This window comes from Trachinotus anak, unplaced genomic scaffold, assembly GCF_046630095.1.
Source record: "Trachinotus anak isolate AG129_WGS33_773 ecotype Australia unplaced genomic scaffold, CSIRO_AGI_Tana_v1 ptg000019l, whole genome shotgun sequence".
Classification (NCBI taxonomy): Eukaryota; Metazoa; Chordata; class Actinopteri; order Carangiformes; family Carangidae; genus Trachinotus; species Trachinotus anak.
The window spans coordinates 20,070,727-20,098,023 of NW_027273870.1; the positions used below are offsets into that span (position 1 = coordinate 20,070,727).

Genomic DNA, 27,297 nt, shown 5'->3' on the forward strand with positions numbered 1-27,297 from the left:
CTTTCTTCATAATGTTGTGCCTGCATATAAAAAATAAGACCTCTCACTTGTTCCTGCTGCCTTGTATACTTCATGTGTCTCATTTTACTCACTGTGCCCCCTATGGTAGCGTGCAAAAGTTAAAAAAAAAAAAAAAAGTTTTTCATTTATCAAATAACTTCATACAAAGTGGAGTAAACAGAAATAAAACTGAATCAGATATTTGTGTGGCCAACCTTTGCCTTTGAAATGGCACCAGTTCTCCTCCACCTGTACACACTTTCTCAAGGTACTTGGCAGGTAGAATTTGCAACAGTTCTTCTGTGGATTTAGGCTATAGCTGGAGAGTGATTTACTGTCAGCCTTGGTATGGGTAGTCATACCAGTAATAAATTACAAGAAGAAACAAAAAAAACCCACTCATTGATTTATGATCAGTTTATTTCCACTATGGACAGGGCCAGTTGTTTTCTCCAAATAAAGAAAAAGACGTGACAAAGGAAAATATACATAAAAGAAACATTTAAACACAGATGCTGAATGTGGTTTAAACAATACTGTGACATTGTTACCTGTACAAAGTTTGATATACCTCATCTTTCATCTATCTAATTTTAATAAAGTCTAAATCGTCTGTCTTACAACTGAAATAAACATTTGTCAGAACAGAAATTATCTGGAAAAGTTGAGGGGAGGAACATTTTACAAGCTCTGTTTTTGTTTTTGTTGTTGCACATGAAAAGTGACACTATCCAGCTCTAGCGGTTTCACTGAAAGGGTCTCTTACATGGCGGCAGCCTGGCACTCGATAGGTCGGACCTGCAGTACCTCAGCAAAGCCCTGTCCAAACCAGCAGGTGATGTCAGCCGTGTCCAGGGTGAAGAAGAAGAGCTTGTCCCTGCAGCGTGTCCTCCGGTAGACTGACCGTGGGTCTGCTGACAGCACCCCTCTGATGGCGGCAGCAGCCTCCTCTGGACTGCGAAGAAACTTGAATCTGGGTGTGACACTTTCAGGGGCTCCTGTGTGGCGTACAAGTTTGTTTTTCCAGTGATGAATGCCGGCTTTCATAGTTATCACTGTCACAATAGCACCCTCTTGTGGAGAAAAGGACGCAAACATCACCCTTAAGCATCATTACAAACACTGTAAGACTGTCTTACCTGACAGGTGTGTGGGGAGGAATTCTGCTAGCTCCCTCTCAGCATGAGGAGTGAAGCGTACCTCCAGACTGGCAACAGGAGGCTCTCTGATCCAGCCAGCTATGGTACTGTAGGCCTCCTCTCCATAGCAGGGGCGGTCCACTGTTGACTCTGGAGGCTTGCTTATTGGGGAATCTGAAACTTGGTGCTCACTTTGACAAAAGTCACTTTGGGTCAAATAGGCCTTGACCTCCTCCAGCACGTCATGCAGGTCTTTGGGAACGGAAAACTGAGCACTGACTCCAGATGAATCTATTGAAGGAACATCAGCTTCACATTTGTCTTTTGAGACATGACTCACCAAGTCATCATCATCAGGTCCTCCAACTTTTTTGTCTGACTGAGCATCTGTTCCCGAGTCTTTACAGAGGTCCTCCACTGTAGTTGCATTTGGCTGGACTGTGTTTAGTTCATAGGGCTGTAAGTCCATGTGAATCCTGGTCTGGGGAGAGTCGTACTCTGGGATGTACGGTTTGATGTCCAGGACTGGGGTGCCTGCAATCATGTCAATGTCTGACAGATGTATTGTGTTGCCTAGATAATAAAAATAGGAATGCATTTGTTACTATCAAGCAGAGCCAGTTTCTGTACACAGGTCCTCACAAAGATACAAACTCAATTAGCCACCGTATATAAGACACATTTTGTTGATGTTACTCACCTACAATTTTATCAAGTTTAGCCAGAGTTAGACCCAAAGCGTTTGGTCGATGCGGACTGCGAGTGGAGTACACACCTACTCTCTGACCATTCAGTCGAGGAGGCTTCACTTTGGCTTTGTAACTCAGGTGTCCATTTTTGTGGAAGAGAAATATGATCCTGTAAGACACAGAAAGGGGAAAAACACAGAGATGTCATGAAATAAACAGTGGATACAAAAGTCTATATGTTTACAGTAGTGGTTCTGTTGAAATGGGATTAAAAAAAGAAAAATCTTCAGTCCACAAGTGATTGATAATGCAAATCTTATCCAGTCGCTCTCATTGCTGCTCTCAGCAAGTAAACACTGCTTTTAAAAAGTGTCACTTCAAGTTGAATTATAATGGCTTTAACATAATATTGGGTTCAGAAGGCTTTATACGCCCACATTGGACAGGAAAACAGAACACCCTATTCAAACCAGAAATACATTTTAATGGCTTTTAATTCACACCACAGTGCAAGTACATTACTAATTTATAAATGGTTTTTTATATACTTATGTCAACCACTTTATATGTAACTCTTGAAGTTTGAAATAAAATGAAGCTTGTGGGCAAATCTCTAAAACTCACATTCACCCTATTGAACCCACAGCACCTTAATATGGAGTTCATCCCAATATTGTTCCTTTTGAGTCATTACTGACACAAAGACAGCGGACTGGAAAATATTGCTTCACAATGTTTCATTAATACAGCTAACAACAATAATTTTGGCCAACAATGGACCAGACAGTGAAAGGTATACAGAGATAAACTATACCAACTGTATGCGACATACCAGACGTGGGAGTATTGCTCCAGGCCCACCAGAGCGTGCTCCGGGTTATTGAAGACGCTCTGCTGGATGCGCAGTTCGGCTCTCGAGGGGCCACAAATGGTGGGCTGTCTAGGTGTCCCATTCTTCACCGAGAAACAGGAACTGATGTAACCGATCGGGACTGTGAGGATGGTTCCTGTAACGTAACAGAGTTAACAATGCGTCGATTTTGAACATTTCTGACATAGTAATAACACAGAGCCACTCGTGTGTGATTTTTTTTTCCACCACTTGTAATTTGTAGCACAGTAATGGCACCCAGCGCTTTTACTCTTGTGTTGTACCATTATTTGTACTTTGTTGGAAAAAAATCTGCCTTTTTTTACATTTCAGTGACAAAGTAACTAATAAACAAATCAAATACGTAATCAAATAATAAACTCATAACGAAAATGATCGTTAGTTGCAGCTCTAACTTATTTTACAATGTATACTGAGCTTCTTTAGCACAAACTTTACATTGGGGTGAGTAGAGTTTTATCTTACAGTAGGCGATGCATTTGTATGAACAACAACATCATGCTAAAATACAGCAGATGGATATAGAGAGTTTGTTCTTTCAAGTTCTCACAAAAACAAAAATCCTTCATCCATCTTTGTTTCTATTACAATTGTGGGTGTCTTCACAATTGTACTAATAAATACAGTGAAAGGGCATCCCTGGGCAAATTAGTTGAAGTTTAAAAAAAAAAAAAAAAATGCAAATACCCCTGCAGCAAAGAGACATTAAAACAGAGCCTTTCTTCAAATTGACTTTTTGTTTTTATTTTCTGAAGTTCAAAAATAGAAACACATGAAACAATCATTGTGCCATATGGCCTCCCTCTTGCTGAGATTAAAGCTTGTAAACACTTTTCGTAGCCAGTTAACAGTCTTCCTGTTCTTGATTTAGGAATTTTCACCCACTCCTCCTGCAGATCACTTGAAGCTCTGAGATACTACACAGATTTTCAGTGATGTTCAAGTCAGGTGACTGCGAGGGCCGATTATGGATTTTGAGGTCTGCCGTGGGTCATGGTCCTGTTGCAGAAGCCAGCCTCTTCTCATGTTCACTTCCCTGACCGACCGCAGGACATTTGCAATCCAGAATTTTCGAATATTTAATAGAATTAATTCTTCTATCTTTCTGTGCAATGTTTTCTCTGCCACACAACCCCAAAGAATAATATTTCCTGACCAGAAGTTGGCAATGGAGTTACAAAGTAACTGCCACCACCCCCGTTTCCTAGGTACATGAACTAAAAAAAACAACAAGTACATTAACATTTGAAGAAGGCCTGGTTTTGTTTGCTGTAGGGGGTTGTGTTTACTTCAAAACGGCAGGAAAACATGTAATTTGACCAAACATTTGCATACAGCTGTGGTTACCTTGCTCTAATGCAGCCTGTGGTGATGTTAGTAGTGAAGGTGGGGGTGGTTGTGGTGGTGGTGGTGTTTGGTCCTTGTCAGCTTCACACACTTCAGTCTTTGACACAGCAGACTGAATGGATATCATGTGTTTACGGTGAGCTCTAACTGAGCTGTCCAACATCTGCCTGTAGAAAATGATATGTTAGAAGATGGACAAATCCAAACGCTGTGACAGGTTGACTGCAATAAGATTTAATGATGAAAAATATAAAGAAGATGAGAGCAAAGTATGACACAGTGAACTGCACGGTAGATTGTTTTGGAGGTTATCTGTAGATGTGGGACGTTACCTCAGGTTCTTGATTTCTCTTCTCATCACAGAAACCTGCTGCTTCAGTTTTTCGATGTTCTCGCCGCAGCAGTCACACAGAGGAGCCATGCCGCCGACAGAAAAGCAGACACAAGAGCAGAAGTTTCTGAGGAAGACGACTTGAACCTAAATGACCGCTGAACAGACACATACACACTACACGCGAACGACGCATGTGAGAGTTTCTCAATGCGGAAGTAGACGTTTGTTTTTTTTTTTTTGTTTGGTTTTTTTTATAGTTGGCCAACCAGGAGTGTTTCACGTGACGGACTAATGTCCGACAACACATCTGGAGAAGAAATGTTTTTGAGTCAGTTAGTCACATCCTGTGCATTTAGGAGGTTATCGCAACATACATGTGCCATTACGCAAAAACCACCTATCCATGTTGCAAAAAGTCATTGATACATATGCACCGGTTACAGAGCATTGCGTGTTTGATATCAGCAGGGGGCGGCAGAGAGTCATTTCAACTACTATTTTTTTTAAATCAAGCTTTATTAATGAATACAGAACCAGTGGCCAACACTATACAGCAACACAACAACAATAAATAGTCACTGGTGGAATGTAGCTTAAGAACATTTACTCAAGTACCTCTGAAGTATTTGCATTTGATTTTTCTCATATATATATATATATATATATATATATATATATATATATATATATATAGAGAGAGAGAGAGAGAGAGACTAATAACAAACAATAAAACATATAGGCTAATAATTCATGACATGATACCAACAGGGATCACTGCTGCATAATGAATACATTATATATATAATATATATGATATATATATATATATGAGAGAGAGAGAGAGAGAGAGAGAGAGAGAGAGAGAGAGAGAGAGAGACTAATAACAAACAATAAAACATATAGGCTAATAATTCATAACATGATACCAACAGGGATCACTGCTGCATAATGAATACATTTTTCTGATAACACTGGTTGTAGCCTACTTCTACTGAAGTAAAGACACGTTGCTTTTATTTGTTGCTTTTTCTGAAGTGAAGGATCTGAATATTTCTTCCACTTCTGTATATAGTTTAAACTGAAATACTGCCAGTGAAATAATAGTTTTCCAAACAGGCAGTTGCAATAGAACCAGATGTTTGATGCCACATGCCTTAACAAACATGGCACAAATTACATAAAAGCAACCAGCAACCAGCACACAGCATAAAAGCACCCGGTGACACACAGGTGAAAAACTGTATTTTGCAGATATTCTGTTCACACTAGAAGCAATAATAGAAATATACTTTAATTTATTTATTTTATTTCACCAAACAGAGCAGATAAAGGTTTAACTGAGTAAAATTTGATTGTGGTTCTGCTTAAATCAATGAGGGAGTATTCATCCTTATCATTGCTGCTAATTTCCCCATGTGAGTGAAAAAAAAAAAAAAAACATGATAAATTCTGGATGTTACGACAGGAGGTCCTCAAAATAAAGAGCAAAAAATCAGTGACAATTCCAAAATCAAAATGAATTAATGACAGTCTCATGACAGCCTGTACCAAAAAACACACACACACACACACAAGTAGAATATGTGGTTTCAACACAAGGATAACATCAAATAATCACTGATAATACACATTTACCATTAACACACTGAAATGCATGGCTGTGGATGACGCGGATAATAATGACCACAGTGAGATGATGTAAGCAGTGTATTTTATTAGGTGAAAAACAACTTTTACAAAATTGGATCAAATAAATCCACAATTACAATTAGATCATTACTAGTGATTCATACTATTTACTTTTAAATAAAAACAGGCTAAATTTGCTGTTGACTAAATGCAAAGTACAAAATGGAATTCATGAACTTTGCATTGAAGCGCAAACCAAGAATAAATAAGCATACAAGTTTGTTTTTAATTCATACATTTCTCAAATAAGCAATGCATACACTCAACGCTCAACAGGCTGCACACTAACCAAAATAACACTCAGATACAAACTATGACAGAACAGGAAGTAGTCTGGCCTTGCATGTTCTGAACTGAGGCAGTATCTGAAAAAATTACAATCAATTTCCTGGGAGATATTCTTGTGGCAGAGGCGGAGAGGACAAAGTTGGAATTGAGAACATTTTATTTTGTTCAGGTACGTTGACCAACGGTGTCTCACTCAAATCTAAAAAAAGACAGACAGACAGTCAGCATGTGGTTAATGTAAAGAGAAAAAGTTAATTTGAACAAAGTATAAAGTGTCAGAAACTCTAAAACCAGGTAATGTTTCAAAGGATTGCCTCTGGTGTTGTACTTCCAAACCATTTATACCTTCATCAGCTCCTTTGTCTTGCAATGGATTGATGTCTTCCTCCTCATCTGGGCCCAAGTCCTCAATAAGGACCTGGTCCAGGGCCTCCCTGCCTTGTGACTCTGTGTAGAGGGTCTCCACCTGGGGAGGAGCAGGAGCCGCAGCTGGAACAGGGGCTCGGGACAGAGCCGGGGCTGGGACTGGAACAGCATCTGGAGCTGGAGCTGAATCTTGGACAGGGATTGGAGCCGTATCTACAACACCAGTGGGAGATGGAGAAGCAACTGAGGGTGAAACAAGAGCTAGAGTCTGGTTAACTGGATCTGGAGAGGTCAGGACAGGAGCAAGGATAGACATGGGCACAGAAGCAGAGGCAGCGAGGACAGATGATGGTTGTGACTCCAGTGTGTCACCACCGACGGCAAGTAAGGGGGTCAGAGAGCCTGATGTTTGACCTGAAATGATCCCCACAGGTTCAGGCACCACCACCACTGCAGGAGCTTCCTGAGCAACTGCCGCCTCTTCCTGAATGACAGTTATCTCCGGCGTGGGATCAGTCTTCCTGGGCCTCCCTCTCTTCTTTGTGCCACTCTTCTCATCGGTCCTTGATCTTTTCCTCTGGCTCTCCGCCCTGAAAGAGCACAACCATTGTAATCAAACTCAACAACAGTGGACACTGATACAGCTCTTTGTGATACTTTTGCAAAGCTAATAGTACAAAGTCCTTGACCTGACTCTGAGGCGTCAACAGAAATACCAGAGCAACCTTTGGTTTCCTCTTGCTCCATATTCAATATAAACCAGAGGAGTGATAAGCAGCTGGGGTGCTGATAATTCACGGTGCTCTGTAACATACAGTGCAATACTGCAAGTTGTGCTAATAAGCCTTTACTAAAACTTCTGTTTCTGTTCTCCCCCGCACAAGAACATTCATTGAGAACATCATCACACTGGTGTAAGTTCTTGAATTTAAACCAAACACAGTTACTCCAAATGACCATAGCTGTAAATGTGGGTCACTTCACTAACATTGACTGTGCTTTTCTATAAATTTACCCAAAAACCCACTGGTTAGTTTCCTTCTCCTCTGCTTCAGCCTTTCTTTTCCTGAGAAGATCCCTGTCCCGCAGTCGCCGGCGGATCCCACCTTTAAAACACAAACCCGCGCAAAGAAACCATGAAAACAAGTCCAGTAAGAAATCAAAGATACACAGCGCAGTATTTGTAACACATGACTGACTAATAAAAGAGACATATAAAGACATAGATTATAGACATTTTTTCCTTCTAGCTATACACTGGCAAGTCTTTGATGGAAAAATGTTTCTCCCCGTTTTAAAATACGATAACACATGTAGACTAAACTTTTCTCGTTTGTAGTAATGCAGCTTAGATGTTGACTAAAATATTTCTGTGTCTGAGTTGACCAAAAGACAGACAGTATGTAAATGAATAACTGTGTCACTCAACTTTCCACTGTTGAAATAATGAAGGACTTCATTTCAAAAGAAGAGGAGACATTTTAAATGTTACCTTGGTCTTCACTGGGATTTTTATATTCCGACTCTTGTTTCTCTTGTTGCAAAGTCTCCTCCATTGTGAGTCCTACTATGAATGAATTCAACTCATTGAAGGCGGGCAAGCACAGAAAAGAAGACAGAATAACTTCTGACTGTTTTCTATTCCCACCCCTAAATGAATTATCTGGTTAACCATTACCATAGTGCTGGGAGAGTTCTTGCTGCTTTGGTCTTATCATATTTGTAAAGCTGGAGGAGTTGGCACAGCACTGACAGAAAAAAAAAAAAAAAAAAAGAGACTGGAGCAAGTTGTGTGTGGGCAGTGTGTGATAGGGATAAAATGCAGTATGTATGTAGTAACGGAGGAAATATATACAGGCTTTCTTGACTGCTGCTCAAAATGATGTAAAATGCTGTCTTAATTAAACTAGTAGAATTCTGGATAATAAAAGGTACTTTTCTATTTTTGCAGGCATGCTAGTGTCCAAGCTAGAAGTCATTAGTCAAATGTTGCTGTTGCTCACAAATGGGAAGTTATACATTGGCTGAATTTTGTCAACACTGTCTAAATTGCCTAATATTGCTGGAGGGTACAAAACAGGTAGAGTGAGGTAAAGTGAGGTAATATTTCAAGGCCCTACACGCTGCTTTCTGCATCAATAATATGCTGAAATAACAATCAGTAAACATGCCAAGTGTGTGTTTTTGTTTTTGTTTTGTTTTTTTCTAGTAAAGTGATACATTTTGCTGTACTGGGAGTAGACTACTGTGTTGAAAAGCCATTATATGGCCAGAGACCAAGCAAGAAATCCTGTCTTTGACTACAGTAGGGGCATACCCATGTTATCTCACAGATGGAGAGCTGCTCAGTTGGGGTGTGTTCTCAATCTTCTCACAGCACATTGAGCTCTGATGTGTGTGTTTGAGCCACACAGTGAAAGAAGCTGTCCAGCAGAGTAAATAACACCCAACCACCAATTGCCTCCAGCATTGTAGGGGAAACGTGGAGGGTCCCTTGTTAAATTCACTTGGTGGTTTGTTGAAGGAGCTTCTAGCAATCCACACACACTTTCTATAAAATTATAGCAAGAGAGAGGTTAGTATATCTAAGTGATTGTCTGATTCATGTAGTATATATTTCATGGTTGAACTCTTGCATGGAAACAAGTTGCAGTGGAAATTGTCCAACTCTTCAGCTAGTAAGTCCAACTAACGCAATAATGGGCTCATGCATCTTTGCAAACGGCTGATTATTAGTAAAAGTGTTGGTAAAAGTGCTGTCACTCACACACACACCCCTGCTGATGCACAAGATGAGGAATGTTAAAGTAGATATTACAGTGCCATCTTCTGGTGTGCACTCTCAACTACCAAACACTGATTTTAAAAATAGTTTACATACAGTATACAGTAAGTGTAACTTGCAAAGGACAAAAGATGGGGTATTTGGATAATGGGCCCCAGACAGCAGATATAGTGGGTGTACGGTATTATAGCTATATGTCCATTTGTGTGACATCTTTACTATACCACTAACCAAACCAAACCCAAATTTGACAAACATCCAGAATATAAATGCTGATTCATAGTTTACTTAGAAAAATCAACAATTCATACTCAGTACACTTTCACTTGAGGGCTCTAAAGTCTCAGGAAGTCAAGGGGGCTGGGGTTGGAGAGGTATCCAACCCTTCCATATGGATACACAATGCTCTCTTTACTGCAAACCAAACATACCCCCCTCCTTTCTAGCAATGTGTCCAAACAGTCTTAAGAATCTGGCGTTTTTATGAATCAACAGAGCACAACACAGTTTATGCATTATGCAGTTTATTGAACACCACAATTCTCACAAGGATTACAGTGTCTTCATTCCCTGGACGATAATAAATCAATAATAATAAATGTTTTGTTTTGGAAGGCAACAGGTTTGAGAAATGTTCAAAACAGGAATTCTTTATTATCATAGGTGTTTGCATTACTTAAAACACCGAATACACAGCAATAACACGACGTTAAATGCAGCCTATATCAAACGAGGGCAGGTTTTCGAGTTATTAAACTGGGAAAGTCAGGAAGATAAACAAAAGTTCACCGCACCGACTTTTACCATTGACTTTTCTTTCTGACGTCTGATGGGTTGTATGCTATTTTGCGTGAACTGAACCGTACACGTGTTCTGCACTCCTTTATTTAATATAACCGAGCTGACAGACAAAAGGCTCTTGTCTTCACTAAACACAGTACAGTACTTTCCTCGCAGAAATAAATTGCACCAAAGCACTGTTTCGGGGCAGCGTCATGTTTTGTGACTGCAATGGCTTTATCGAGGCGATGGGCGTTTCTGGACGCAGATGGCGCTGTTGAGCGTATATTTTGTTTCAGTCCCGTTTCCCTCCATGGTTGTCTCCTCTCTCCGACTAACTTAGCGTTTGGCTCAGTTCATTATACAGTCCTATATTCTCCCTCCATTAGGGCATCTCTGCCTTTGGACTGAAGATCCCACCAAAACCCAAGAGAGAAAAGTTTAACTTTCACAGAGCAAGATGGACATGAAAAAGAGGATCCACTTGGAGCTAAGAAACAGGACACCGTCTGATGTGAGTCGTGCTTTTAAAAACCAACCCTTAGTTTTCTGGCTAGCCTCTTGCTAGCTAGCTTGCTACTTTTTTTGCTTTGCGAGTGACCTGTGTGGCTAACGTAATGGTGACCACATGGGCTTTAGATTATCTTTCTGGTTTATAATAGGGCGGAAAACACTCGCATAACAAGCTTAATCCTCTCCCCTGTTCTGTATTGGGCGTATAGGGGCAAGGAGACGAGAAAAGCTATATTCAATCGTTACTTTGAAACGGCGATTCCTCAGCTTGCTGGCATTATTGCAGTGCTTTAACCGTTTCGCAGCCTCCTTGGTCAGTGGTACACACGGTTCAGCTCGACTCCACCGTTGTAGCACATTTAGTAAACTTCTTTTTACGCTGATATATTGGGAAATTTGCTTCCTGCGCCGCGTTTGGCATTCACAGAGCGGTATATTTTATACAGACCTTGGAAGCCATGTTTGCTGCTAGCATAACTGCTAAATGGGGCTCTTTTTTATTATTATTATTATTACTGTTATTACAAATGCACTTTATAACTTCAAGGCGTTTGTGCTGAAATTCAGTTTTTCCTAACATGTAAACGGGCCGTCGCCGATCAAGAGTAATGTCGTGAAATTTCTGTACAGCACGTTTACGTTCATATCCAATGGCCAGATTCAGCAGCGACAACAAAAAAAAAAAAAAACAGTCACTTGGTTCACTAGTCATCCATACCATGACCACCTAAGCCACTGTTACTCTAACCAAAACCAAATGATATTTCTACACAAACTAATGCAAGCGGCCAACTATTCCTGTAATCGTGATTTGTTTAAAGCCACGTTTAAGCTGTTGCGATCCGTAAGTTTTAAAGGGGGTGTGCAGCAGTTAATTCCCTAAAATAGATCATACACTTGTGCAATAGCCAAGTTACCATTTCATATCCGTGCGTTTACACCGATGTAAATATCGCATACTTTTTTCTTTTTTTTTTAACCAAGTCTGTTGAGTCAGAATCATTAAGACAGCAGCCCCCTAACTTAGTATTTTTGTTCCCGCCATATTACCCCCGTCGCTACACTGGTCAAAGACAACAAAATATATCCAGCCGTTCACTTAAAACATCAAACACAACTATTCTGTCCCCCAGTAGCTGCCATCAAAGCTAAACTTGACGCTATTCGCAAATAAGCGGGTCGATTTGTCGGCCAGCGGCGTCGTTAACCGGGCCAGCCTGCCTGAATGACACGGGGATCCGGTGCACCGCGCTTGTTGCGTGGGCAGCGAAAAACTCGACGGTCGGCGTTTCCTCCCGACCCATGCACAGGATAAAACAAAATTTAACATCGAAAATAATTTATGTACTGTGCAAGTAGCGACAATTACTCTTCCTAATCAGCACTTTTCGCCATTGAAGCGTTCAGAGAACTGCATACTGTATCTCGGGGATCGCCATGTTGTCATTCTGTCGTCTTTGAAGCTCTGGGAGAAAGGAACTGTCTCCATCTTTGTTTTTACTAAATTTCCGTTCTCAATATATTTCCTTCGCCACTTCGACCTGAAAACGATGCAGTACCCTGTAACAAACTGGCAATATCGGTCGTTCGCTCGACGACAAGGAATATTCCACTTCCCCCAGTGAAAGCTGGTTTAACAAAAAACAAAAAAAAAAGGAAAAAGAAAATCTGTACTAAGGGTGTATTCGCAATCCTTTCCGTTGCTGTTGGGTTGGCTAATGGCGGGCAGACAGAGCTCTGTAGCTGCTCCTCTACCGCACGGCAGCGTTTAAAAGGGGCAATGGCTAGCCTGTAGCGAGCTAGCTCACAAAAATCATTGCATTTGTCATTAGTGACTGCATCAGCAGGCCATGGGAAGCGACTGCTTCGCTCTTCCCCGTTTCAAAGAAGGCGATGCAATAACCGCCGCGCCTGGATAAATCAAGCACACAGCGATACGGAGTGTTTTTAGACGGAGACGCAGTGTCCATTCCGGTGTTTTACTGGAGAAATCGTGATCTTTGACGTTTGACAACAACTTTTTTTGCAACGTTTTTTGTCCATCGCCGACTTGCGCAACCAGTGTTAGCTTTAACTGTCTCAAACTAACTCCGCCTTCAGACTTGTTTTTCTAATATTTTACAGTAACTACAAAATGCCTTTAATCACTTTATACACGAAGTCATTGTGCTAAAAAAAAAACAAAAAAAAAAACAACCCCTATTAAAAACGTTGTCTGCCAGCTTGTTTTCTCAGTTATTGTGTTTACAAAAAATACATTGTTTTATTCAAAGTGAGAGATTATTCGTATTATTATTAATTTTCCATGTTTTAGAATAAAGTTTAATTATGAATGAGTAGTAGTGGTAGTCTCACAAAATGCATATATCACCAGAGATTGGATCATATTTTTATGCGATATTATACTTTTCTGTATTTCAGGTACGAGAACTTGTCCTTGACAATTGTCGATCAGTTGAAGGAAAAATCGAAGGCCTCACAGCTGAGTTTGTCAACCTGGAGTTCCTCAGTTTGATAAATGTCGGCTTAATCTCAGTGTCCAACCTGCCTAAACTAGGAAAACTCAAAAAGGTAAAAAAAAAAAAAAAAAAATGATGCTTCACCTGCATACCTCCATGAAAATCAATTGCGGGGAAAAGAGTGTCAGCTGGAATAATATTTCCCTCTGCTGTGTTTCAGCTGGAGTTGAGCGACAACAGAATCAGTGGCGGCCTTGATGTTTTAGCAGAGAAACTACCCAACCTCACACATCTAAACCTGAGTGGCAACAAATTGAAAGACATCAGCACATTGGAACCATTGGTATGTGTTTCCAGTCCCATCAGAAGCCCATTAGAAGTAACACTCATCACACTGAATGCCTACAAAATGTGTATCCATACATTGTGTTTTTTTGTTTTTTTTTTAATCTCATCTTAATTCAAATCAGTTAGAATTAGTTAGAACATTTAAAAAAAAAATCATGTGGTGTACTCACCTGTATTATTATAATTGTGAATGCAGTTCATCATCTGTCTTACTCAATACACAGCATACAAATAACAACTACATTTCTAATTTCAGGGCTGCTCTCTATAAATCTTGATATAAATATTCAAACTAGCTGTTCAGGAGAGACCCTCCTTATCAGTTGTCTCTGTATTTAACAAAGAGTGATTATTATTATTGGAAAATCCCACAGACAAAAGATACAGGAGACACATCTCATCTTCTGAGATTGTGATATAGATTTTTCTGGAAAGTAAATTGAGAAACATGGGCTTTATAGACATAGTAACCAGATGCTAAAGTCTGTTTTTGCCTAATCCAGACAATTAAGTACTTGACAAATCAAGGTAGTTCATCTCATTGATGCAAAAATCATGCAAATCCAACATTGCCACAGAGTCTTTATTGTTACTGATAGGCAGCGTTACCCGCAGTGTCTTACTACAGCCAGACATATTGAAAGGGATAACAAGCTCAGTGTAGATGGTCTACTGGTTGACAAATCATACAGCACATATCACACAACTTTATTCACAGAACGCGCACATAAGCATCTAAGCACCATTAACTCACAAGACTTGTCATCACTTTACTTCACTGTAATCTGCTAATCAACAGAAAAAGCTGGATAACCTGAAGAGTTTGGACCTGTTCAACTGTGAAGTGACAAACCTGAATGACTACAGAGAGAGTGTATTCAAGTTGCTGCCCCAGCTCACCTACCTGGATGGTTATGACATGGAGGACAGGGAAGCCTCTGACTCCGACGGAGAGGTGGACGGAGACGGCGTAGATGACGATGAAGACGAAGGTAAGAAGTCGCTTTCATGATCTCAAACAGCTCAGGTTTTACCGGTGTAAGGATCAGTTTTAGCCTTTAAGTAGCTGATATGGTTTTCCTATGGCAGTTCTGCTGCCAAAAAGAAAATGAGAATGGCAGGCTACGTGATTATAAGATATTATATTTTAACCATAGCAAGGCCGCTTGTCTTAAACTTGCTTCAGCAGAGTTATTTAATATCTCTCACCTTAAGCGTGTAATGTATATTTGTATACATCAGCAGTCTTGCACTGTCTGTGGTTGACTGATTGTTTTTGCTTTTCATATTGCAGAGGGAGAGGAGGAGGAAGATGAGGATGGAGAGGAGGAGGACTTTGATGAGGAGGAGGAGGATGAAGATGATGAAGAGGAGGTAGAAGGAGAAGAGGACGATGAGGAGGTCAGCGGAGAAGATGAGGTAAAAAAAAAAAAGAAAAGAAAAGAAGAAGAAGCTCAGTTGGATTATTTGGCCCTTTGGATGCATTGTTTCTGTTTTTAACTTGTTAAATTTTGTTTACCAAGGAGGAAGATTTTGGTCAGGATGGAGAAGTAGATGAAGAGGATGAGGATGAGGATGAAGATGAAGACGGTATGTACCATCTCCTTAGAGCAAACTTACAACCAGTTTTAGCTTGAACACGCCACATTTTTAAAAATGTATTCAAAGCCAGAGAACCTCAAAATATTTATTTTTACACAGTAAAATACTTCTACTACACACTACATTCAAATTACGTCAGGGGCATGAAGTTTTAGAAGGAATTAACTAGATATTCCACTGGGAAAATGAACACCACAAAGAAGCAGACTCAGTTAATAGTAGAATGAATTGAGTGCATGCAATTCATTAACTAAAAAGTGTGTTTAGTGTGAAAATGCTCCTTAAAATTTAAGTCTAAAGTCTTTTGTATGAATCAAACATCACGCCATGTTCTGCCAATAAAGTGCTAAAGACAGTAAAGAGAAACATAATTGTTTTTGCTTACTGTTAATGAAGTGTGGTGTGTACAGGCAAAGGTCAGTAGTTTGATTTATTTAAGTTGCAGTTGTCCAGTTTTGGAAACAAAGTGGTTTTGGTATTAATGGGGAGATAAAGGCTGAATTCTCAATTTCTGAATTTTATTTGTACACAAGTTTCAGATTTAAACAAAGGAAATGTGTGCAGAATGCTGAGATGCTTGGTTGACTTAATAATGAACAATAAATAATATGATATAGGAATAATAGGATATCTGCTGGTGGTTCTGATTACTAAGGGAGATCTATATATGCCAAAAACTTTATTGTTCCTGCTGTAGTCATTACCCCTTACTTACTTAAAAAAAGACATTATAGAAGGTTAGTTACAACTATGTACTGAAGATACATACAGCCATCGGCCACAACATTTGAACAACAGACAGGTGAAGTTAATCGTTACAATGGCGCCTGTCAAGTGGTGGGATATGGTGAGCAGGCAGTCCACGAAGTTGATGTGTTGGAAGCAGGAAAAATGCAAGCGTAAGGATCTGAGCATCTTTGACAAGATGACTGGGTCGGAGGATCTCCAAGAACTGGATGATGGAGAAGGGGCCTGGGCTGATGAATCATGTTATCTTTTACATCTTCTGGACGACCGGGTGGGTGTGTAACGTTCACCCGGGGAAGAGATGGCACCACAATGCACTATGGGTTAAGGGCAAGCTGGTGGAGACGGTCTGATGCTCTGGGCAGTGTCTTGCTGAGACACCTTGGGTCCTGCCATTCGTGTGGATGTTACTTTGACACGTACCACCTACTTAAACATCGTTGGTGACTAAGTACCTCTTCATGGCAATGGTATTCCAGCTGTGCTGGAAAAACGAGTCCGATCCCCACCAGTCAATTTACAGGATTTAGGATTGACTGCTAACTGCTTGGTTCCTGACACCACAATCACATTCAGAGGTCTTGTGGAGTCCACGTCTCGATGGTTCAGAACTGTTTAAGCTTCACGAGGGGGACGTACACAATATTAGGCAGGTGGTGATAATGTTGTGGCTGGTCGTGTATCCGACACTTTATTTTAAGCTCCTAATCATGTAACATTATAACATGTAGGGACAGCAAAATATGATAGTGACCATTCTTTAGCACTGCCCACTCTCCCTAGTGAACCCACCAGAGGATCTCATGAATGATTAAGGCCAAATTTCAAAATTTATCAGAATGTTTAAGAAGTCACCGTATTTCTAAAATATGTAGCACATAAAGTGCAGACCTTAGTTGTATGAATGAGATCTTTTTTTGTTTTGTTTTGTTTTGTTTTGTTTTTTTATGGACCAAACTGATTAATCAAAGAGAAAAGAATTGGCAGATTAATAGATAATCAAAATAACAATCAATTGCAGTGCCAGTTGAAGTGTTGTGGTCTTGACACTGCTTAACACCCTTCTCCTTTTTGTCCCAAGAAGCAGAAACTGGCAAAGGCGAGAAGAGAAAGCGAGACCCAGAGGATGAAGACGACGACGACGACGATGAAGACGACGATTAAGAGCAAAACTGAAAACAAGAGCCTACCGAGTTACCCTTCCTCCCCCACAAACCCGAACGTCCGCCCTCTTACAACTCGCACCGCCTTTGTAATCCACGTCTACTCCCCCCAGCTCTGAGCTCTTTTAACGGGGCAAGACTGTACCGGATGGGTGGGCCGAGTGGAGCTGCCCCAAACCTTTTCCTTTTCTTTTTTTTCTTTTTTTTTTTTTTTTTCTTTTCCTCCCCCAATGGAACTGAGAGCCACCCAACACCCTCCACCTCACCCACCCCACGGCCCCCCGAGGTTCTCAGGCAGCCCACCACTCAGCATTCCACAATTTCACTGTCGATCCCTCTTTATGTATTCCCGTGTGAGAACTTTGGGACTGGTATCTAGTTTTGGGTCTGTGCTTTTAATATTTTGTTGGATGAATTATTTTTTGTTGTTGGGTTTATTATTTCTCATTTTTTGTCTTTTTTTTTCTGTTCCTTATTTTTTTCCCAATAAAATTATTGCTATAGCAGCTGTGCAACCAGCGAGCCATGATTTTTAGTGTGGCCGCCTGTTGCACAAATCAAGGTTGTAGCTACATTTTTACTTTCTGTATGACAAAAAAACAACTTTGTAAATAAAATGTTAACATTTTGTGCTTTTCTCTCTTCCTGCCTTGCTTTTCTCATGTTCCAAAATTAACGTAAAGGGATGAAATGATGGCCATGTAGCCATGTTTTTTTCATCCGCCCCCACTGTTAAGTTCTCACCATGTTCTCTACAGTGATGGTGACTGTATATGACAGCCCACAGGAAAGGCTTTGTGTCCAGTCTTAAATACAAGTACGGATGTTTTACAAGTTTGTCTTGAAACAACAGTTCCATGCCAGTATGTACATGGAATTGGTCACTGTTCATTTCTCCTCTCCTTACTTGCCATGAGGAGATCCTTTTGTAATGAGACCAATGTGTAATGGGGGCCAAAATCCAGTCTTTATTCTATGTACAATGCTTTCTGATAGTTAATACTGCACTGTATGAGTGTATGAGGTGCTGTATGAGGCCTCAGCAGCCTGAATTAGTTAAATAAAGTGTGTATGTTCCAAAGTTGGTCTTTTTAGAATGAGATTCCCTCCTTTAGTGACACAGTGAGAATTCTTTTAAAAAGACTAACTTGGAAAGATTGTCACATGATTTGAACTCAAAGACTCATTAGCTTTGGTTAAATACAACGAGGACTGTAGATTTTGTCTCCCATTCCTGACATTGTGTAGAAATAGGAATGGATCACTTCATGGCTATAATGGGGGGTGGGAAATCAGTGATTCGCAGCCACATTTTTTGCTTCATGATGCAATGTCTGCTCAGCATATGTCTTTGAGTTTTCACCATTCAAATCTTTGCAGGCTGTTGCATTTGAATATTTTTTTAGGGCTGAAGAGGGAAAACTATCCAGGATTACAGCAAAGATAACAAAAAATGAACACATTTTGTGTATAGCATGACCCAATGCTGTATCTTGTCGCCAGGTGTGGAACCAGCGATTTACAGAAACCAATTAATGAATGCACAGCAAGCATCTGAGTATTGTTTTAAGACAGACTTGAAAGAATAGAAAAAGAGTTTTTGTAAGGTGAAAGCTGTAGTAGCTTGTAGCCTGCAGTGTATAATGCATTCTGTAAAAAAATGTAGTTTTTCACTTTACAGAAACAGTAATGTAATTCCGAGATACAAAGCACTGGTCTGTAATGCCTTTATGTTTAACATTTAGCCCAGAAATGGCAACTAAACTATTAATCTGTTTTTGAAGAACAATAATTTGTTTTTAAAACTTTATGGTTGCTGATCTCAAGGCTCCTGGTTCGAATAGAGCTCACTTTTATATTCTAAACACAAAGCCGGACAATCATGTACAGATGAAAATGTTTGTTTCCACTCCAAACAGTCAACAGTTCACTGAGGAAGCTGTTTTTGTAACAAAAATAGTGAACTCTGCTCTAATATTAATGTGTTTGTGCAATTGAGTGAAATGTTTTTTATTTTAGTTTATTTGTTTAGTTGGTCTACGGTCGGATTTATCAGCAAAGGTCTACAAACAGACAAATGGATTTCCCAGAAAAATTTAATTATACTTTATGTGGTTAATATATTTTTTACATGTTTTAGAAACAATATTAAAAGAAATGGGATAAAATCTTTTTCAGTTTTTACTAAATACATTTAACAGACAATTTAAAGACATCACAATAATTGCATTTATAAAGCATTTAAGTCAGGCACGGTGAGGCTCATATGAACCCAGCAACAATCCTCAAATGAAATGGTTTATTAACTCAGACATGTTCAGACAGTGAATGCTGCAGTTGACTCTGCAGCTACATTATTGCTCCATTATAACGCAAGAGACTGTTAGTGTGCATGCTTTAAAACTGAGAAGTGTCTGGAATATATTGATGTTGTTGTTCTTATTTGGTTTGTTGAGAAGTTTTTTTCTGAGGACTTGGTATTGGCCACATTTATAACAGAGGATCAGAATAATGATTATTGGCTGCACCGAACTATTACACTTGGTGCCTTTGAAAAACAAAAAAATACACTGCCTGTTTTCAATAATGTGCACTAATGTATGACATCTGTATTATTATGCTCTATTTGCACTAGTGCAAATAATAATAATACACTCAAAGAATTAAAGGATGTGAATGGGTATAGGCAGTGTAGTTGGCAGTGAGGTTATTATTTTGTTGTCCCAGTAGCTTGCAATTAGTGCCATTTCTCCCAAAACTGCAAATGTGGAATCAAATTGAATCATTCATCAGTGTAAAGGGACGACTCAAGTATAGTATATATCCTTTTTTATGAGTATGGACAAAATTAATGCAGCAAAGACCAAGATATCCTGACTTTTGGTACCAAATGTAAGTCAGGCCTACATTTCCCTTGAGGCAACAATTATCATCTTTTGATTAGACCGCCTGTTTGGTAAACATCCATTACAAGTAAATCAATCTTAAAGCAACACCACATAACTTTTGGAAAAGGTTTTTCTTCTACAGCCTTTCCTGGTCTTTTATGACCAGGGGCCAGTTTCACAAAGATAGACTTTGACTGCGGCTTAAATGTAACTAACATCAGACTTCAGATTCAGTCTCTGCACAAAGCTGATCAGTTTATAAATATTTGAGTAAATTGAGACTTTTTTTTCGAAGTAAAAAACATGACAGAACGGCTGCGTCAAACCACTCAGCTTTAGCAAAGATATGGTACAAACGTGGTGCCAGATTCAAAGAAAAATATTCAAAAGGAAAACTTAAAACTGGTGGGCCACAGGAAAAGCTTAGACACAACATAAATTGTGGTCAGGATAGTGTTAGCATTACATGTAGCACTGGTCCCTCTCGCAGAAAACATGGATCTTAGTCCAGAGTTGGCCTCGGGGTCAGGCGGCGAACTTCTTAGGTTTAAGATAAGCCAGTCTAAGTTTTTGTGAAACTGTCTAACTTGTATTAGACTAACCTAAGACCAACATTAAGACTGCAGACCAGTCTAATATCTCTTTGTGATATTAATATTAGCTAACAACCAATGGACACCACTGTCTAAGAGACGTCACTGAGTCAGTTCACAGACCTCATGACTCCACTTCTCACTTTTGGCCACAACGGCTGTTCTCAACTTAACAAAACTGAACAGCCCCGTATGTGTTATTCAACAACATGGATAAACAATATATACTAGTTGTACCAAAGTGCTTTACAGGTTGAGCCCATACATGGTCTGCCCACACAGGTGATTTCACCAGTTTAGTGTGTAGAGACTGTGTTTGACTGACATCTCGCTGAATGTCCCACTGTATTAATATTGTATTGTAGTTTGGGCGGGAGAAATTACACCTTTATCGTTCTTATTGTTTGGTTAATTTCATGCAATTCCAGAAGAGCTCCACCGAACTTAAACCTGGGCAGACGTCTAATCAGTCACAGTCAGTGGGAACACCTGCGTGGGCGCACAGAGTCTTAAACAGGAATATACCAGAAGTATGTTATTCTCAGAAGGAAAAAAAAAAACTTTGACAAACAGGATTTTTACTTTAAATACTTTAAAAATTGCGCAAGCTCTACACACCGAGAGCTGTCAGGGAATAAGCCTGTAATGTCAGCGAATGGTTAGCCAAATTCTGCATGTCAGCTCAAAAGTGGAAATAAAATGGGGCAGCAGTGAAAAGACACACATTTGCTTTTGACGATTCAGCCACTATAACACGGTGCTAAAGACTGCTCAAAAATAGCAGCTGCTATTGTTATTTAGCTAGTGATATGCTTCTCACAGGCTGAGAATTTATTTGTGGTATAAACTGCGTCAAGCACTGAATTCCCCAGCTCACCAATGATTATTCTTTTAATGCACAATTTTGGCCGACATTTTAAACAATCCTTTTTTCATTTGCATTTCCAAGCAAACCTTTGAGAGGCAGATATTCTATAAAAAATACAATCATTTTATTTGGATGGGGAAAAGCCATTTGAATAAATTCTATGGGAAACATGGATATGATTTAACAGTTTGAAATTGTTTTGTGGCAGAAAATAAGATATATGTAAGTAAAACCAGCTAAAACTGTTTAATGTGAACAAACACCACAATCAGCCCTTTAACAAGTCCACTGTCCAACTGTAAAAACAGCAGTTCATGGTGGGAATGTGTTGAAACTTGTCCACTAACAGCAGTGGTGGTTACAGTTTACCCTGGCTGACCATTGCAACTCCTGGACAAAAGTCAGCCTGGGATGAAGCTGTGCTAGAACTGTCCTGACAGAGGTCAAAGGGTTCACAGATCACAATTGTATTGAAACCAGTGTGTCTCTATGTGTGTGGGTTGGTGTGGCAGTTTCCACGTGTTACCTTTCTTTCTTTCTTTCTTTCTTTCTTTCTTTCTTTCTTTCTTTTTTTTTTTTTTTTTACAAGTGGCCATGAAACGTAAGCCAAATCTAGAATATCATTATGGTGCTTGTGCCTCTGACTACATAAATACAGGCATGCATGGTAATTCATACTGTATCTGACTGGTTATCTTAGGATCAACTAACAGCTACAATGTTTGTGTTACCTAATATCTGCAAGCGTCTCAGTGACATCAATGCATATTTACACGTCTATCAGCGTATTGTTTCTCTCAACAAGTTGGTGAGAGATAAGGGAATGTTTTGTTGCTCTTATTCTGTTGAAAAAATTCAGGTCAATATCAACTGCCCCAATTCTGAAAGCAACAAATATGAGAAACTGGTCCAACTGCACCATGCCAGAAACTATGAACACCATTCAGAAGTTCCCTGAGGGAAAACACATCTCTACAAGCCATTAGGTTGGACTTCGCCAACTGCTCAGTGTAAATTTATGTACATTTTACAGCTATTTAAGCCTGCTTTGGTTGCTTTAACGGTTTATCACTTAGCTAAGCACTTAGCTAAAACATTTCTCTATCATATCTAAAGAGACAAAAAGCTGTCCCCTTTCACTTCTGTACCAATCTCCTCAAACAAAGTATTTTCTCATAGAGGGTTGCTTTCCAAGCTGGAATGTCATACTGGGAATCTCTGCATCTTCCAAAAAACGACTTAACCTCTTATCTGTAGTAGAAAGTAAAATTTAAGCAGTAGTTATTTAAAGAAAATCTCATTTTTGCATGACAATTTCCACTCAAGGATGCTTTATGTTTTCGAGCATATTACAAGGTTTACACAAGCAGATGACATTTGCTTAGTGGTCACTGAACTGTCGTCGTTCAAACTTTCTGTTACTCTGAGAACCTCTCACATAGACCTCCCTCCAACAATCTTCACACACGGTCCACATTCTTACAAACTTCATCTGCTGATGATGACCACTGAAAGCTCTGGAAAAAGTGGATGAGTGGATCTTGAGTGGAGATTGTTTCATCAACAGGTGTTTCCAATTCATATTTTTGTGATATTATATATCTTAATATAGTACTTTTACAGAAAAGGGTAAAACAACCAGGTAGAAATGTCTGATTTTGGGTTTTTTTTTGTTTGTTTTGATCCACAGAGTTAAATACCACATAAATAAGGAAACTCCATCACACTGATTAAAAAAAAAAAAGAAACTGGCTTTGTGAGGCTGTTCGTAGGCACAGTGGTTCTTTGAGCTAAATGTTAATATGCTAATGTCTACAATGTTAGATTAGCATGCTAACAAAATTACTACCAAACACAGTACACCTGAGGCTGATGGGAATGTCACTGGTTTGGTCATAAACCATAGTCAGTCAAGATTTTGACCTAGATAAAGTTTAAGGATTGCCAAAGCTTTACAATTTATCCAGAGGTGGACTCGAATGTCCAACATTATATCAAATGTTTCAAATCTGATGACAATTCATCAGACAATTCACTCAAATCCATGTGTGTCGACCTCATGCTAATGCTACAGAAAAAGTCACGTGATAACCCAGAGACATTAGGGTAGATCACTGAGGGAAATGAATGTGTGCACCACGTTTTATGTAGATCTATGAAGAATATGTTGAGACATTTCACTGGATAAGTGAAACGTAGCTGCTCCCATGGATAAAATATTAAAGGGAGAGCTTCCACAGTATAAACAGTATGAACATATTTACACTTGCTGGTCACTTTATTAGGTTCACTATATTTTGCCTCCCTCATGTATGTAAATGGGGTGGAGAAAAGTATTAGAAGCACCTCTCAATATAAAGCACTCCAGAACAAAACCACCACTTGCTATAACCTTGATGATAAACATAGCAGTATTATGTCAACAAAAACTGAACATTTATAAGCTTTGTAAAAGTACAATTCATGGCAGAACTGTTGTATTGGATTGATTTAGTTTGTACAGATGTACCTAATAAAGTGGTGGGAGTGTATATCGTCTCATGGTTATATCATCTCTGCTGCTCCTGATATCAAAACCTCATCAGAGCCCTGTGTTATTCAAACTCTTCTGTCCAGTACTGGGATATACTGTATATTCTTTAAGCTGAGGACAGAAAACCCCAGTATCACATACAATCTTTTTACAAAGAGCAATAAAAAGCCACTCTATGAGAAAATGCCTTGAAAACCGAAAGCTACAGAAGTCAAACACAATGTAACTCGAATGTGGTGCAGTTCTCAGACTCCACGATGGCTTTAAACTGTTTCCTCACAGTGACTTCACATCAGCAAAAAGCAAGCAGTTTGAACAGTTTGTGTGCTGTATTTTCCAAAATTACAAACGTGAATTCAAATATTTCCGCTGACTATTTTAAAATAAATATAAAAATTAAGATCAACACTGCTACATGGCATCAGTTACAGAATTGGCTTACACAATAGCTGCTGTGAAAAAAGATTGATTTTTCACCAATTTTCCAGTCATTCAAAAAAAAAAAAAAAAAAAAAAAAAGTAAAACAAATGCAGCTCAATGGAATGACAGCCGGGATCATGATATTGTCATTCAAGCACACATACTAAATGTTAAACACCACAACCATCTCCACTTACAGTAGTTTACATAATAATAATAAAAAAAAAACAATCACCGAGCATAGAAAATAAATTCAGCATTATCATTACAATCATACAGGATGTCTGCTCTTGCCCTGCAAAACAACAACTCGCAAAGAGCCACATCTTTCAGACAACACAGGCACAAACATCCTTTTATTGCATAGCTGTGAAGCGTACAAAAGAAACGAGGGAAAGGTCAAAAGGTGCAAAGAGTTTTAAAACATGTTGCAGCTGGGTAAGACTCAGTGTTAAGTGTATATACATGAACAAAGAATATGTGCACCCTGTGTAGAACTGACAAAATGACAGATCGCAAACACAAAGTCGAGGTTTAGGTCACCCCTGTGCGGTGAGTATGGGGGGCTCATCAGAAGAAAAGAGGTGAGTCAAAAGAGTGCAAAAGAGTGTGGTGGTGTCAAAATAGGGTTAGTTAGTTTGTATAGTAATGCATGTGTCCCGGGAGGAGGTGAAGGTGACTCTGCAGACTCGGGCGAATCTTAAAGTGAACTCTGAGACTGGGAGTTTTTCATGTTCTTAATCTCCAGCTCCAGCTGTTTGACGCGCACGTCTCTCTGGTTGAGGAGCTCTCTCAGCCGTCGGATCTCCTCCTGCTGCTTGTGGAACTTGAGACGCAACTGCGGACAAAAAGCATACACGATATATTGGAATATATTAAGGGTGTTATTTCCGCTGGAGATGGGGCAGACAGCCCCCTCAATCTGATTTTACTCACTTAAGTCTCACTGCCTAATGTTCTCTTACAGTCCAGCTACCATGATACCAAATTTCTTTGTAATCCATCCTCTAGTTGTTGAGGCAGTTGTCAAGGCATCATCAAGGGATCACCAAAGTAATAAGGATATGAATAGTGAAGTGAATAGTGAATGAATAGTTGAAATATTCTAGTCTAAAACCAAAGGGGTGTACCAGAGAACCATTAAAAAAATTGCACTGACCTTCACATTTGGAATAAAAGTGTAAAAAACTGTCAAAAATAAATCGTTGTAAAAACAGTGTGATATAAAACCAGAGGATGACCGTACAAGTAGCGACACTGAAATCTTTCAGTACCTCATTCTCTGTCCTCGGTGGAGAGCAAAGTGCGAGGTCTTCTCCGTTGCTAACGGGCGTCCGACTCTTGTCGTCGTCTGCATGGCCGCTGTCCTCTTTGCTGTCTTTGGTTCCCAGTTGGTCCTGAATGTACGCCAGCTGCAGCATGCCTGGTCTGCTCTGAGACCTGCGACTATCCAGAGAATTTCCCTGCCCTTTGCTCGTCTCTGAATACGATTCTGCTACTTGACTTCCAGGCTTCAGAGACATCAACACTGGGCCTGGAAGACAAACAGTGTGACCAGGAGGAAGATGGGTTGCATAAAGTCTGGCAACAGGAGAAGACCTGCACAGGCCCCACCACATTGCTAACATATACAAATGCACATTGCACACACAAGCATGAATCTTTCCGGACCTTTGTCGATGCCACTGAGCCACTGCTCTGAAGTTAAAGCAGGCTTGTTACCAGCTGTCATTGGATAGATGTCTTCTTGGTACGACTCCGACTGGAAACACATACACAGGACGTTCACGAACAGATACCAAAGTATGACTCTGAGACGTATTACACTACAAAGTGACACACTGGTGTCACGTGTTTGTGGTTTATGTGAATCGATGTGCTCTTACCCTGCGGGGTACGATCATAGATAGAGGTTCAATGAGACTTTTGATTGTCACCAGTTTGTAGAACCTGAACACCTCACAGGAGCTCACATCCAGGCCTCTCTTTGGCATCACACCTAGAGAAGAACACACATGCTGAGTGACTAACTTCTCCTTATCTACTGTGCTTTATTTGACCTGCGCTGTCATAGTAAAATACACCCAATGAGCAGTTTATTAGGAACACTTTATTAGGACTTAAATTAAAACAATCGTTAGACCATTGCAATTACTATTTTTAAGTTTAAAAAAAAAAAATGACCACAGTAACCGAAAAGGATAAGAGTCCAATTTATAAATACATATACAACATGCTCATATTCACGCAACCCTTTAATAGAACTACCAGTCCTTATAAGTTCTACATAGTGATAAAATAAAACAGAACTGCTGCTGTCTGGTTTCATATACATTTAACTGGCATTTATCTATCCCATAATATCCTTGTCTCTATTCTACTTCCAGTTTCACCACACCCAGCGAGCAAAATGTGAGTTTAAGACTGAAAACATCCGTGCTGATCTACAATCTGGCTATGATCAGCTGGTTTGGCTATTCAAATATGGTTAGCTTATTTGCACAGCAGTTTTGCTTACAGGTGCGAGAGAGTCGGACAGCCAGCAGGCAGACGGAGTTTCCAAACAGATCATCAACGAGCTTCAACATTTCGCACATATTCAGCTCAGAAATTATTCAATGCAACATCCAACAAAGTGGAGTTTGATTACAGATGCAGATAGTAATTGTAAGTGATAAGGTGAGTGTGTGTGTGTGTGTGTGTGTGTGTGTGTGTGTGTGTGTGTGTGTGTGTGTGTTCCTTACCCATTCCTTTCTGAGGTAAGTGCGAGCGGTACTCTGTTAGGTACTGGATGTATGGTTTCTCTGAGCTGATCTCATAGTACCTGATATTCCCATCTCCCTGAGAAGAGGC

The 27,297-nt window shown here is 39.7% G+C and overlaps 4 protein-coding genes across 10 annotated transcripts in view; 1 reads left to right on the forward strand and 3 right to left on the reverse strand.

Moving 5' to 3' along the window:
* Positions 1-399: 399 nt before the first annotated feature.
* Positions 400-4,784, reverse strand: trmo (tRNA methyltransferase O). Its single transcript, XM_071504534.1, has 6 exons — positions 4,400-4,784; positions 4,068-4,234; positions 2,661-2,835; positions 1,840-1,997; positions 1,140-1,712; positions 400-998 (listed from the first exon to the last, which is right to left on the reverse strand). Exons 1-6 carry the CDS (start codon positions 4,486-4,488, stop codon positions 763-765), a joined length of 1,398 nt encoding a protein of 465 aa, XP_071360635.1. The 5' UTR covers positions 4,489-4,784; the 3' UTR covers positions 400-762.
* Positions 4,785-6,095: 1,311 nt separating this feature from the next.
* hemgn (hemogen) lies at positions 6,096-8,426 on the reverse strand. 4 transcript variants are annotated; one of them, XM_071505287.1, is made up of 5 exons: positions 8,237-8,424; positions 7,760-7,850; positions 7,159-7,334; positions 6,724-6,957; positions 6,096-6,577 (listed from the first exon to the last, which is right to left on the reverse strand). In XM_071505287.1, exons 1-5 carry the CDS (start codon positions 8,298-8,300, stop codon positions 6,471-6,473), a joined length of 672 nt encoding a protein of 223 aa, XP_071361388.1. In that variant the 5' UTR covers positions 8,301-8,424; the 3' UTR covers positions 6,096-6,470. The 4 variants fall into 4 exon arrangements, with proteins under 4 accessions (XP_071361388.1, XP_071361389.1, XP_071361386.1 ...); XM_071505288.1 differs by having other exon boundaries at positions 7,772-7,850; positions 8,237-8,423; XM_071505285.1 differs by having other exon boundaries at positions 6,724-7,334; positions 8,237-8,426.
* Positions 8,427-10,612: 2,186 nt separating this feature from the next.
* On the forward strand, positions 10,613-17,769 carry anp32b (acidic (leucine-rich) nuclear phosphoprotein 32 family, member B). 2 transcript variants are annotated; one of them, XM_071505290.1, is made up of 7 exons: positions 10,613-10,823; positions 13,244-13,393; positions 13,502-13,624; positions 14,429-14,621; positions 14,924-15,048; positions 15,153-15,219; positions 17,063-17,769. In XM_071505290.1, the coding sequence occupies exons 1-7, from the start codon at positions 10,770-10,772 to the stop codon at positions 17,140-17,142; spliced, it is 792 nt and encodes a 263-aa protein (XP_071361391.1). In that variant the 5' UTR covers positions 10,613-10,769; the 3' UTR covers positions 17,143-17,769. The 2 variants fall into 2 exon arrangements, with proteins under 2 accessions (XP_071361391.1, XP_071361390.1); XM_071505289.1 differs by having other exon boundaries at positions 10,634-10,823; positions 17,060-17,769.
* A 4,284-nt stretch (positions 17,770-22,053) lies between these two features.
* coro2aa (coronin 2Aa) overlaps positions 22,054-27,297 on the reverse strand; it is a 37,744-nt gene continuing 32,500 nt past the window's right edge. The window contains exons 8-12 of one of the 3 annotated variants that reach the window (XM_071505281.1): positions 27,189-27,285; positions 26,331-26,443; positions 26,116-26,206; positions 25,719-25,978; positions 22,054-25,282 (exon numbers count right to left, since the gene is read on the reverse strand). In XM_071505281.1, coding sequence (XP_071361382.1) covers positions 25,145-25,282; positions 25,719-25,978; positions 26,116-26,206; positions 26,331-26,443; positions 27,189-27,285 — 699 coding nt within the window. In that variant the 3' untranslated portion in view covers positions 22,054-25,144. The remainder of the gene's footprint in view (positions 25,283-25,718; positions 25,979-26,115; positions 26,207-26,330; positions 26,444-27,188; positions 27,286-27,297) is intronic. The other 2 variants (XM_071505280.1, XM_071505284.1) reach the window with 2 other exon arrangements.